General features: G+C 34.2%; 1 protein-coding gene across 6 annotated transcripts in view; it reads right to left on the bottom strand.

Annotated features, from left to right (window-relative positions):
* mnb (minibrain) overlaps positions 1 to 15,149 on the bottom strand; it is a 182,637-nt gene that overhangs the window by 155,772 nt on the left and 11,716 nt on the right. Inside the window, exon 1 of one of the 6 annotated variants that reach the window (XM_073082476.1) lies at positions 3,090 to 3,555. The exons of 4 other annotated variants lie outside the window; for them this stretch is intronic. In XM_073082476.1, coding sequence (XP_072938577.1) covers positions 3,090 to 3,123 — 34 coding nt within the window. In that variant the 5' untranslated portion in view covers positions 3,124 to 3,555. Of the gene's footprint in view, positions 1 to 3,089; positions 3,556 to 15,149 lie in introns of those variants that run through there. One more of the 6 variants, XM_073082637.1, reaches the window with a different exon arrangement.

Below are 15,149 nucleotides of genomic sequence, written 5' to 3'. Positions count from 1 at the left end.
CTATTAGCATTAAGGCCCTGTGCACACTGACACGTTTCCATATCTGTACTGTTACCGGAAATATAAATTAATACGAATATTACAAAAGCTCTTCGGAAATTCGGGATTAAAATCAATATTATTGTAGTGAAAAGCTATTATTTACTTCTTTACCCTTGTCTAAGGGAAGAACTATAAATTTGAATAGGTTTTCTAAATTGAAGTGTGTCAAAGGTTTGTAGTGTCTTGTAAACCTACGAAATGTTTGAAAATGATTTTTTTAATCCATAATTTTTATACACGTAACATTTTAATGGAACAAAATATTGTTTTCCTTTTACTAAGATAATCCTGACAATAAATAAAAAAAATCGATAAAATGTAAAAATTCAATAGGTTTAAAAAAAGTAGGTTAAAATAAAACATAAATTCTACAAATGTAAACGTTACTTTAATATCTAAAACAATCTATAAGTCAGGATGTTAATAATATTCAAACTCCATAAATTATATTTGATACAGTTCGTGAAATCGTGGTTGAAAAATACAGATCAGGTTAATGTGTCACCTGTTTTAGATGGGACGAAATGGAAAATGGACCGGATTTCATTCAACTAAACACGTGTCTGTTTGATCTGAAGTTGTGTGGGAAGTTTCGGGTATTTCTTACTCCGGTGCACTAATGGAGGTCCGTTCCGAACTGTTTGATGAAGTACTAACGATATTAATCCTTTGACAACTTGAACTACTCTATAAGACTTATCGGTCTGCTAGTCCGAATTTGATAATTATTTATTATTATAATATTTGACAATGTCAATTCGAGGGTAAAATAGCGAATATGGAAGAAGCTCGATTACTATATACCCAATCGTACCTATGTATAAGGTGGAAGCAATTAAGAAATTTCTAGTTGATTTAGTCACGAGCTATTTTAAGATATAATAAATAAACCATATGATAGTGTGAAAGTTACCATTAACTGTATTTGAAGTTAAAGTTAAAATAAATACGTCACAATCCCACACCACCACAAGGATATCTGGAACTTATTTAAAATAATGCAGCCCAGTAACGCACCCAGTTGTAAAATTTCTCGCATGTTGAAACTCAATATAGTCATAAATAATCACATTGCTGATTCAAAATAAACAGCGAGCGGAGGAGGGAAACTATGATGATGCGAGTATTTATCGAGTGAGGAAAGAAAGTAAGTACGTAAATATAGCTTATTGCGTTGTAAATAAACCATAGTAAATCAAGTCTAATACACGCGCACTGCACTGACGTAATGCATGCGCAATATGAAAGAAAAACGCTAAATATATTTAGATGTAAAAGGTCAATATTAAACTGTATGCATAATAATACATTTTTTTTATAGAAGTAGTAAACGATCATGTAGTCCACTTAAGGTAACTGGCCATTGTCGCCCATTATCATCTGGATTCTACTTTGAATAGAAGAGAATCTGGGCCGAACTAAGTTGGAGTGTTTCGTACAAGTTAAGTTACCCTTGGTAAGTGTCCCTTCGAACGCAAACACAGCTAAACACTGCTGTTATGAAGCAAAAATAAAATTGCCGATTAGAGTCAAATCACTAACGATTCCATTTACCTGTTACAATATAACTATCCAAAATCTCATGACGTTGTGTACATGGCTCAACACGCCTGTGTGCAATTTCGCACGCAGTGATGAGACAACGAAGCCTGCGTCTGTTATAATTACATCTGTCCCACACGCATTAGTGCGACAAATCCGAGCCGCTTTGAGTTATCACACCGCAGCTTCCGAATGCATAACGGCTCGGAACAATGCTATGTTACGTGATATACCTAGACACAATGTTAGGTGAAGTAAATAAAGGTCAAGTGGCTTATGTATACACATACTTTAATCCGTTTATTGATGAAATATCTGGTTGAAGTGTGGCAATGCGTACGAAGGTAAATATAGGGTTGTTGTATTGTACAGGATGTGTAAATACTAAACAAGTTGTTTGTGAATAAAATGCTATGTCATTATATTGACACAGTCAATATTGGAGTCGTATAAATAGCCCAATACCTCGAATCAACAAAGTACGATTTCAATGCCAAGGAACCGAAACGTCTTTACCTCGATACGTTCGGACTAATTTTAGGGCCATGTGTCGGTTCGGCGCAGAAAGGCAGCACGCGGCGAAAGCGCACGCGATGTCGGTACCCGACCGTAGTCAGTGTTACTTTATCTAGTTTGCATTTAAACTGCGCAGTTCATCGTCCAGAGTAAGTAGACCTCCGTGACAGTGTTTATTTCCCCCTCGGAGATCCGAGCGATACGGTGCAGGGGGAGGGGCAAGGGCCTCGTGTGTCGATGGCACCGTGCGGGCCGACGAACGCGCGGAGACGAGTTGCTACGTCACCACTGCAAGCGGTTCGAAACCGGCCGCGGTGCCGGCCGACAACCTGTGGTAGCTATGCGTGGAATGCGACTAGCCGCCGGTAGATTGGCGTGGGAGGTGCAAGATAGTCCGTTTTGCCGTTTACGGACCGCATATGCAGTTTTCTGTGCAATTATATTTATTTGCATTCACGACGTATGCTTAATAAAAGTATTACGACTGTTCTATTATATTGCGGAACAGTATTAGCTCATTGTTAATATGTAATTAAGTACAGAATCCGACTTCCGGTTGAAATATGACGTAATCCATAAAGGCATGCACGAAATCGTGGTATCATAAAGTAAATAGTAACGGATAATCAAGTTCCGGCTAGTTTTGAATACAAAATTAGAACGCGTCTAATAACTTTGGCATTCGTGACAAGAACTGGCAAGGATACTGTTATCAGTTAGATACATACAGTAAGTACGTAAATAGTGACAGTTATCACGTCTGATTTTGTAATATTGTGTTCGAAGTTTTAAATGTGTAGGAAAAGGATGAATTAAAACTAAAAAGAAAAATGTCTCGTTAGACTTTCTGTGAACTGCGCAATACTTTGACCGAGACTTGAAGAATCCATTAAGACGACATCCTTGACATATTGCTAGTAGCACTATATAGAACTTTATGTAACTGCGAAGAGATTCTTCGCGATAAATCTACACTCAGCATTACTTACTGCCATCGGTATTGTCCTCCTGTATGATAGACATTCCTCAGTTCGACGAACTTAACACTTATTTCGTAATAAACAACACAAGAACAAAGAACTTATCACTAACAAGATCAATCGGCCCCGACATAAAGGACGCGAACTACAACACCGTATTAGTAAAACAAAGAAGCACTCCAATCACAGCATCACTATCAGGAAATATAGTTCGACGGGTCCACAAGTCGAGAACGCTCATCGTATTTTTGGGCGTTCGGGCCAGACATTGTTTTAGCGTGAAGCGCAGTTTACGCGGTAAAGTGCGAGACGCGAGCGGGTGAAGGTATAGCGCATCGGCGCGTCCTTGCGCGTCAACCGCGTGTTATTGTTGTGCAACAATGTTTATACACGTGGCGTTGTTGTGTTGTGAACGCGTAATTTCTCAATATCGGCGTCGATAAGGACGGTATGCCGGCGCGGGCAGCCCGTTGCGACTAACGCGTGAACTCGACGCTCGTAAGTAATAATCGAGCGGAAGGCCACGTGATTCAGATGACAAGCACGTCGGTGTACTCTGCACTGACCGCTCGTCGCGGTGATTTTATCGATTAAGATTCGCTATCGGGCTGATGGCGCGCTACGTCTTTCCCTATTTCTTCTAATCAACTGATTACGTTAAGCGTTTATAATAAGAAGTCGATGATCTCATACGTAATTTAAATTAAAGTATCGGTAATATTTCGGTGCATAAGTACTAAAACACAGTTCAAATTTCAAAATGTTGGAAATAAATCTCAGGTGTAAATGTAGCAACTTTTCTAAAATATTTTTTCTGTGCAATTGCAAATAACGCAAATGCCAAAAACCCTATGATGCATTAGCCAAAAAAATCGGCCCGCACTCGAAAGAGCCATATGCATAAAACTACAAGAGAATTCCTTTTTTCTCGGCTACTGCCAGCCACGCAATTTCTCCGATTGTATGCAAATCCTCGACGCAAACAAAGAATGAAAAAGCACCGATGTAGACGGTCGCTCCATCCCACCTGTGTGCGGAGTGTGCGATGTACCGGCCCGTCTGAGCTCGGCGCAAAGAGCGAACGTTGCAAGCGGCCGGCACGCGGCGCCCGGCTCCCGACTCCCGGCGTCCTAGAGCCGCACCGTAAACAATCCCACGACGATATTATTCCTGAATAGATCTCATCTCTTTACATATCGACCGCCACCGTCTTGTCGAGCACGCTTTTATTAGCTGTCTTCGAATGGTGAATTATTCAGTGGATTTTCTTTTAAGCGCTTAGGCAAAAGAATAATGTATCTTGTGGATTTTTATGGCCGAGACCATCGCATAGACATGAGCGACTGGGGGATTCATTTGTATATCACCTTGGCCGAGACACCTCACAATACGATAATAGAATTGTTTGATGCACATTACGAAATGTTGAACAATAAATCAAAATGCATGACACGATATGTAAGCGTGTTATATATACGCTATTAATTAAAAAGATTAAATAACGATTAATAACACTAGATAGACGTGTACCTTGGATTAGGCGATATATTTTTATGTACGATAATTGTGATAAGACGATGATCTTGTAATTCGTGCTTAAGATGAGTAAAACAACACGTATATAGAAGCAATATTTTACTAAATATTTATTGAAAATATAGTAAGTCAAAATGTACAAAACAGATCGATAAATCTTAATTGGATGGATGTAATTGGACCTAATAGATATATGTTAATAACTCGTATTCCTTGACCAATAATAATTGATTATAAAAATCATAATGAAACTCAAACACGTACGAATTTTTAATTCATTACTAATTAAAAATCTAATTAAATTCATGGAGATGAAGCAACCGATTTCCCCACGCGGCAACTATAAAATAAATAATAACTGTTTCTTAACCGTAAAATCACTTATTAAATCAAATTACTAATTACTACAAATGGCAATTAGTTGGACATATACATTATTTTTTGTATCTTAGATTATGATTTACGAGTAAAGTTAAAATAGTAATTAGAAATTATTATAGGCTTTAGTAGCACAACATTTAAGAAAATATAAGTAGCTGAGAAAATTTTAATATTTTTTCTTGAACTTAAATTGATTTGGAATCAATCAATGCATTGTTTTCGTTTATTTTATGTACTAAATATTAGCATGTCAGACATGCTATTCTAACATAGGTATTATAAACATACTAATAATTTTAAATGTATCATGCTCGCCTGTAATTTTTACATTGCGACATTTTTTCTTCGGCAAGAAGAATCTTCTATAGTTTCTGGACGAAACTATCGTTAACGTCGGCGCAAAATGTAAAAAACAAAAATATTATGATTCAATTAAATTTTAAAAATAAATGGTGATTTCAATGCAAAAAAAGTTCCATGCATAGTTAGAATAAAACATTGTATAAGCACTTCATAGAACAACAGAAAGAATACTGCCAATTATGCCAAATAAAACCATATCATTATTAAATTATACCCATATTCTCGCACGTCAAGATTAATTTAGATCTATTTCAGTGTAATGTTAATACATAAATATTTCGGACAAATTTCATAAAATAGAAAGAATACGATAATCATTGTGCTGCCAAGTAAAACTATTATGGTTAACACAAAAAATGACGTAGAGGTATTTTAATTATGTTAATCAAATAATATGTCTTCTGCCGAGTGAACTATCGTAAGTAGTTTTTGATTAAGATTGTTGAATCTCATTTGAACTCATTAATGTACCATTCATCATTTACAAACGTAAACAACATTAACGAGATATCGCCAAGAGATTGATTACTTAAATAATATAAACATGAATACAGTATAAACTTTGTAAAGAAAGCTGATAGTATTTAATTCCATATTTTCAATTTGATGTAGTATATTATATTAGTTGCTTACGAATTTGTAGACCAAAGGCTGAAATAATATTTTTGGAGTACCTGTGTATCGAAATCTAGACATTTTGCCATTCTATATTGAGTTTTATAAGATCAGCGCTATATATTCTGTTATATGGTAACTTGTCCTTTAGCTGTCTCAAAATATGTTACCAATAATTTGCCTTCGATGAGGCACGTAACATATTTTTAAATTCTTGTGTGATGCTGATGACGAACACTTCAGTGATTCGGTTTTTTTGAAAGCATTACCTAATACAGTGTAAACTATTTATAACGTCATTCTCTATAACGAAAAACTCTCTATAACGTAGAAATAAGTTCAATTGGTTGGTTTACATTAAAACCCATACATTGATTCACTCTTTATAACGCAACAGTCACTCTCTATTACGAAGAAATACGTTCATATTTAGACGAGAACAATATTTTTACTCTGGAATTGTTTTATAAGCAGCTAAAAAACTAACCTTTTGAGGTGCCGAAAGTTTTAAGAAAGATTACGGGGTTCATAAACGGCCGTTTCGCTTTTGTTCTTGTTATTTGCCTTAACACGTGTGCCATTATTCTTAGATTACATTGTCTGCAGGAATTTGTCTGTCTAAGTTACTATACATACCATGGTCACCTATCGCGTATTATCAGTTGTAAATCAACTTTGAAATTGTCAAGATGGCCAGTAAGCATTAAAGAAACGAAAAAGTGTGACAGAAATGATTGCAATTGGTTTTGGGTTGATTTTTTCTTCTCCCTCCCTATAACGAAAACTCTCTATAACGAATAAATATGCTCGGTCCCTTGAAATTCGTTATAAAGAGTTTACACTGTATCTAATACCAGTCACCTAAGTTACCAAAAAATCAAAATCTTATTTTATTTGCTCTTTAATCACGAAATATTAATATTAATTTATTTAACTTGGTTTCTATAAAATTCGTCATGGTTCATCGCCATTAGCACCCGAGGGTCACAGAAGTAATTTTGAACATCGTTTTGTAATAGAGTCGTTCTATGTAACGACTGTTACAGTAATTTGTGGTACAAAAAGTTACAAACATTTAATAGAACCTTGTCAATATTTATCTTTATTATAATATTGAAGTTGCAACGGCCATACAGCCCACCTGATGTGGATGTAAGTGGCTATTATCGTCCAAGAACATCTGTAATAAACTCCATAATGATAAGACTAAATTCTAATACGAGGCCACAGATGCATTGCTGAACTGGTACGCCCTGGATAAGTATGGTTCCCTTATCACACCCATCAAAGCGGAACACGCCAACGCTTAACACTTCATTTACTAGACAGAAATAAGTTGACGGCCGTGCCTCCGAAGTCAACCCACAAAGGGCTTCTAGCAATACTATGCTTTCAAGTACTAAATACTATTATTCTATAACTTTGTATGTCAGTATCATGAAAATTAACAATGTGGAAGTTGTTGAAAGTGTGACACAGCTAATACGCTATCAGAAATTGGGCTAACGATTACTCTTTGTCGGCATCGACTTACGACTAACTGCAAATTGTATCTGTTTAATCCGAGATGCTTCAGCGGTGTTCAACATTTTTTACCTTCAACAAAACAAGTTTGATCCTGATAGAGTACCAATTCCATTTGATTTCTAGCCGTCAGATATTTCACCTTAGACTTTGATATCTACTGAAATTATAGAATCAATACTAAAATCACATATTATATTATTATATAATATAATTACATGTATATAGTGATAACCTTTTCACTGCCTGAGGCTAGCTGACATAACTTAAGATAATACAGTATAAAAACTTCTAAATATTTTCGGCAAAAAAGTGTAATCCCTTCGCGATATTTCCGTCTAAATAGGTTAACTGGTTTCTAATATTAGCCTATTAAACCCAACAGAAATAGACAAACATTTTAAAGGCGGGTTATTTTGGTATTGCGCAAACGGATCACAGTTTTTAAACATTACAAAGTTTTGAAGCCATAGCCAGTTACTTCATCTCTATTCATAGATAACGCATTTGGAAATATCCAGACGTTGTCAAGTTAAGTTAGTTATCCTTACTGTTTACAAGGCCACTGGCAATCACAAGTTGAGTACCTCTGCCACAGACTGTATGAAGAACGGGTGTAACGTGTCATAAAAAACGTAGACAAGCGCGATTCTGATTCACGCGCTACTGGCCCCGCCGGTGGAGGATTGAATATTAATATCGTTGAATATAAATTACTATCAGTTACACATAATTATAATTTTACATATAGATACCTACATAGAAAAGAAAAATCTTATACGGTTAGGTAAAACAATTTGTAACATTACTAATTGGAAACTACGACATTTTAATTAACTTACTTTTAATGTACCCTCTTTTAGGACGATAAACACTTTGAGGTCTACATGTTTATTGTCGAAAAGAAAGGACGGTCCTTTGGTTATGGATTTTTGCAAAATATTTTATAACTATATTCATTAAGTACCTATATAATTATTAGATACCCATCGGTAAAGTAACGCCTGATAGTGTTATCTGTCTAAAGAAAATCTTATTAACAGAGATTTGAAAGCAGAACGCGCGCACATGATATGAAAGCGAAAAACATTGACATAGATAAACATAACAATCATATGAGAAAATAGCAGTAAAAGATCAAAGATAACTAAAATGTAAGGAAAGAAACAAATCATATTACGTCATTTTCCGATAGACTAAAGTTAGCGTTTAAAAAAAATGAAGGCCACACATCTGTATTCACGTAACTTGATTTAGAATCAGATTATTTTGATTCTTTTCTCTGTCTGGGCAGATGTTCGTCGACCTGAGACCTAATCCTACGTCAAAGCTTATGTCGAGAGTTTGTTAAGAGAACTTTGATGAAAGGTTAAAATCCGTTGCCCTAAACGCGAGCTAGACGCATGACAAGCAGAGGTCGATTCTAACTGGAGATCGGTCGGTCCGCGGTCCGCTCCGGGCAGGTTTAACGGCCGGCCGCCCGCGTGTCTGGCCGTTCACCCGGGGCCCCGGGCGGGTAACAAACGCGCGAAAACACCGCGCCCGCGCCGGCTACGACACGGCTATAGTACCGGCACCGCGGTACCGCAACGTATGCATCGCGCAGTGCTAAGACACCGACATATCGCGACTGATACATCAGATTCGAAAGTTTGTACAACCCTTTGAGGTAAAAATGTAAAAGTTTAAAGCAACTCTAACGAAGTGTCTGATTTAGTTGTATCTTTCAACTTAAGACTTAGGTAGTGCCGCCGTGACTGACCTTATTTCGAACCCGTAACTGACTTCCGAGGCTTAGAGGCAAAAAAGTTCAAAGTTAATTATTGGCACGTCTTCAATGAGCAACGCTTAATTGATCATGTATCAGAAAGGCATGACAATTGGGAAGATGCTCCCAGTCACGAGACACCATAAGTAATGTGTGAATATTTGACAATGTGTATGTAGAAAAAATTTAGGTCACGGTGACAAAATCTTTTTGGCACCAATAATCTCTTTGTATGTTTATTTTAAATTGAAATTCTTTTCACGTTTACTTAAATTCGCTCGGCATTTCAAAATCTTGATAGCAAATAATACGAAAATATAAAAGTCAGACTTTATCCAATACACAAATTGGGCGCAACAGTAATCAGGGTCAGTATTTCAAACTTTTTATTTTCATTGATACCTGACTCGCAGTGCACCTTTACCGCCTTCACTGCCTCGGTTAGTGCCGCAGCACACATACGACAAAACTTTAAGCAAACAAATATTGTTTAAAGAGTTTTTAAAAGGTACTAAAAAAAATCGTCAATTTTTGATTTGTATATTGAATAACTTACGTACACACAAAAAGAGTAGAGATATGAAAATATTTAAATTAACAAAATATGTAAGTACTTATTTCGTACAGTACTTCTGTGACTAGAAATAATTGTTTTGTATGAAATGGAGATCTATCATAATAAGTAATTAATAAAACCAGAACAGAACATGATTGGAGTCTTGTCTGAACTTGGCCAATGATCATTTATAACCCTGATTTATTTAAGATATGGTAAGGTATAAAATGTGGCATGGTAGGTAAATTCGTTTTATCAATAATTATACTTCGCTGCTCAATTCTCGCGATTAATATTAACATATGTAGTACTGTTCCAGTTCTACGGCCATCTACACGATGAGTTTAAAAAAATACGATAATATTAATCTGAAAAACAGATAAAAAACACAAATAAATAGGTTTTACTTTGATATCCATCACATTTCTTCCTTAGTGTCAGGTTGACATATATAGCTTCATATTCTGTTTTCGTGTCGCGGCCTCAACACGCAAAATAGTAATAGTGCTTTAAACATGGGGAAGAAACACGGAGAACATCGAGATACGGGTGGATATTTATTGAGAAAGATTCGCAAGCTGACAAAAAATAGTAATTATAACTGATACACACTTGGTAAGTGTTGAAGAACCTCGGAGAATGGAAGAAATATTGAAGTCTCGTCTCTCAAAGTGATGCGAATAATACATTGGGATTGTTACCTTCACGAAATATGAATTGTTACGTTTCCTATATCGACTATTTATGGTGCGAGCAGTACATATGGGGACTGCTACCTCCATGGTAAAACCTTAATGGTTTATTTGTCATATACAGTAATGTGATGCGAATGATATAATAGGATCATTGCCTTCACAATTCAAAATCCGTACTAGGATTACTCGAAATCGAACAAACTGTCAAAACAATTGGGACGATCTTTCGTCCGAACAAGAAATGCTGCATCCTGCACCTGTCAAGTACGTGGTACTAACGACAATCAATGTTCAACTGCAGAGGAATCTCCTCTTGATTATGACATATTGCCCTTATTAAGCCAGTCGCCTACTGAACATTGGAATCTGTAATTGGTAAAGGGCTTCATAGTGTCATACCCAATAAACTCATAAGGCGTAAGTAATGCCATGCAATTTTCAGATAAATCTGATAGTAGTCAACATTAAGAAAGCACATATAACGAGTCTAGGCGTATACGATTCGCATTATATGTATACAAGAATGCGGTGCATTTGTTTTCTTACTTCCACTTTAAATAATAACTTTAAAGGACATTAAACGACACCAAAAGACATTGTTTCGTTTTTGGTGAAGTCCTATTCTGTCTTAGAAGTAACTAAGGTCGAAAAGCAGCAACGGCGGTTCATCTGACGGCGGGGACGACATCATGGGAATCATGCCATGAACATGCTTGGACGAGTACACAAAACACTTGAATCCAAAACATTAATTTGGGTTCATCCTTTGGATATGTGTTTGGCCAGGTACCGAACTTGAGACCTCACGCACCAGACTGGTAACCGTTTTGCAAATTGGGTCATTATGATTCCACTGTATTATTCTAGATAAAATCAAAATAACAGAAATTTATTACATAACGACTCTATGTCTCCATGTCGCCGACTAGATGGTGACTTTGTTTTTAGAATACATATGAACATATTGAAACCTAAGAATAAGTCTTAATTGTTATAAATAATAATTAATACTTATTATTTTAATAACAATCTAAATCTAAAAGACGCATTTCCATTTATTTAGAAAAATATTTGAAGTTTGAATTTCAAGATGTATGTGCAATGAATTTTAATTTTCATTTGGCTTAAATGTAGCGCCACTGGTGTTTACTTAACTAATTTAACTTGTTATTGAATATAAAACAAACGTAATAAATACTAAGTATTTAATATAAAGTAATTTCGGATTAATTATTATCAATTAAATAACAAAAGTTATTTGAATCCGCATTTTTATATTATATTTTAAGTAAGTCTACTTACAGGAGAACATAAATGAATTTAAGACGCATAATAATAATAATAAAAAAAAAAAAATGTTCTCTGTTAGATTAATAAGAATTTCAATATTGGTTCGTTCTGCTGTAGTATATGGATGGATGCATTCGGAAGATTTTAAGATGTAACCAACATCTTTCACCTGAATTACAAGGATATATATATTTTTTAAACTATTGAACGAAAATCTTGAGTATAATATGGGCGGTATGATTAGATAATATATTCTTTTGTTAGTTGTGTGCGCAATATAATGTATTTTTCTCAATATAGGTATTGGTAAAAGAGCTCATGGTTTTTTGGACCAATGAAGAGTTGCTATTACTTAAATGTTTTTAGAGTTATCGATGGCATTATTTACCTTTATATTTTTTGATAAAGACATTCCTTATTGTCATTTTTATTGATAATTAATTGATAACTCAATAGCTATTTCATAATTATCCTTAAAAGTCAAATAAGTCTTTGCTTCCTATATAAAATCTTATGATAATTTTATTGCAAATGCTCTCTTTACCGCCTTACGTTTTTCATGGCATTTAAGTAAATCTAGTGATTTTACATTTGATATAGTACTTTACGAATTAATAGTTCTTTTTCAATTTTGGAACTTTCGGAAATAGAATTGTTGGAAAGTAGACGTAGCAGTAGATGCTAAATGTGATAAATATATGTCATGGAGACCTAATTGATCCCTACGCGTATTACATTGATGCTTTCATTGCAATTCGATGGAATTTTATTATTTCTGTGCATTTTTATATTCGCTATTATTTTACAAAATGTTGAACAAAATTATAACGGATTTAGTGAAAGATAATATATTGTAACTGGAGGTACCAAATTGGCCTACTTGACCATAGTCTCTTATTGTCGCTCCTAAATCGTAGCACTTAGTTGGATTAATGATTTATTACTTTCACATTATTACAGATATATAATAGCTTCCTCAAGAATCTTATTCTGGTGGTGGTCTTAGCCGGGAATAATAACAAAAAAATAATACTTGCACTGTCTACAATTGACATAATGATTTTTTAAATCAAATCAAATCATTTTTTTTAAACTTTAAACAGTTTCTTTACAGAGCTCTTTTGGAATGTCAATAAATCTACCGCCACTTCGCAATGTGTTTCGTTATGGAGAAGAAGCAGCTAAAGAAAATCCATAGCACATAACACATACATGTTATTTACAATGGTAAACTTAACCTAATGGTACACGTGGAGCTGAAGCTACTTCATACCACACCGTATTAATATTTTCGTCCCGAATACTCGGCAATAATGCACTTGTACAACTATATTGCTGCTATTATTTCACTGTGTTACCTACGCAAAATATAGTTTAATTTCACGCATAAGTTTCAGTCATTATGCTAGTTTTTTAACAAATCTTTATATTTCAGGATGCAAACATGGTAGCCTTATCGGCTGTAAAAATGCTGACAAAATCGTGACATTTCTAAAAGGGGTATAAATATAGATCTCGAATTCTCGAAGAATTTGTATCTCAAGTGACATGTAACAATATTTATAAGATTTCATATCAGCCAGTAGTGGGATTACGAGTACCATACTATATTGACCGGCACTAACCATTTGCTTGTATCAAGTAACATCTGATGCAGTTCGCAAATTATCGCGTGATCACTATTTATTAGTTTTTAAATTTTGGTAGTCTACTCTCGATAAACTTTGGGCAAATGCCATCATTTGCATATGCTTAACACTAAAACTGCCGGCGCCGTCAACTTAATGTTTTTAAGAAATTAATTGAACCTAATTTTATATCTGTGTCTTCAACAAGTCTGATAATTCATGACTTTTTATAAATTATAGTACATTAAAAAAAAAAAAAAAAAAAGATCAGTATCGATACTACAATTTATTTATTATTATCAGGTATTTGTATCTTATAGCATACGCCACGCGTCTATTTCAAATGCTAAATATCGGTGTAACTTTGGACGTTATTCGAAAAACGGTTTGATAGAGTTCGTCTTCGTTAATATTTTCGAAATTTAATAAAATAAGGTTATGAGATTTTTTAATCACCAAATATTACTATTCCCTATAAGAGATTTTCAAATGACTTACTTTAATAAATCTTAACCAAATTAGCTTATTAATAATATTATTTACATTACAGACATTGAAGTTCTGACTTATACAAATAATTGACTTAGTAACTATTATTATTATATTATTTTAATTCTTTTAAAATAATTGACATTGTATAACTAATTCTATCTAAACTATGTTACAATTATATATATTATATTATTACTATTAATTTAAAATTATAGTTTAATATTGACAAAGATATTTCCGTTTTCAAAAATTATGTAGATTTTATATAGCAATACCCTAACAGGGTGTGTGCTTGTACTAATATCAATTTGTAAGACTTGACTGTGAAAATAAGCATGAGCAATAAAGAATTTGAATTTGAAATTTGAGTACCTTAGCAACATTTATTATTTGCTCAATCGATTCGCAATAAATAATGTATTTGCCTTATTATGGTATTAATAGTATAATTTAATTGTTAAATAAAACGAATCTTCTTCGTTGTTAAATAAAACGAATTAAGTTAAACTTAAATAAAGTTATCATTATAATGTATTAAATTCTAGTGTGAGTTACATTAACATAAGACCAACCTAACCTAACCTTACATACCTTAAATTATTTTTGTACTTCATTGAATAGTTTGGGAATCCTACACCTAAATTGTTTATTTATATTGAAAAGTTACTTACGATGGATACAAACTAAACCTCAATTATCTCTAAACATCTACATATGTTAATATTAATCGCGAGAATTGAGCAGCGAAGTATAATTATTGATAAAACGAACTTACCTGTATGTGAAGTTCTATCATAATTATGCGAGCTGCTCAATTCGAAGCGATTAATATGGTCTCCCTCCCAAAACCCCCCCTCGTGGTATGCTTCTAGTTTGTATCCTAAATTACTATCTTTAAACAAAATGAAGCTATATATGTCAACCTGACACTAAGGAAGAAATGTGATGGATATCAAAGTAAAACCTATTTATTTGTGTTTTTTATCTGTTTTTCAGATTAATATTATCGTATTTTTTTAAACTCATCGTGTAGATGGCCGTAGAACTGGAACAGTACTACATATGTTAATATTAATCGCTTCGAATTGAGCAGCTCGCATAATTATGATAGAACTTCACATACAGGTAAGTTCGTTTTATCAATAATTATAAGACCTACTATACAGATTGAGACTGGTATTTTAAATTTTGCATAAGAACATTATAATTCATATTAAATTC

This window comes from Epargyreus clarus, unplaced genomic scaffold (assembly GCF_041222505.1).
Source record: "Epargyreus clarus isolate Ecla_fem2 unplaced genomic scaffold, WU_Ecla_fem_2.2 ptg000001l, whole genome shotgun sequence".
Taxonomy (NCBI): domain Eukaryota; kingdom Metazoa; phylum Arthropoda; class Insecta; order Lepidoptera; family Hesperiidae; genus Epargyreus; species Epargyreus clarus.
The sequence above is the reverse complement of the archived record's forward strand: the minus strand, read 5'-3'. Positions and strand labels throughout refer to the sequence as shown.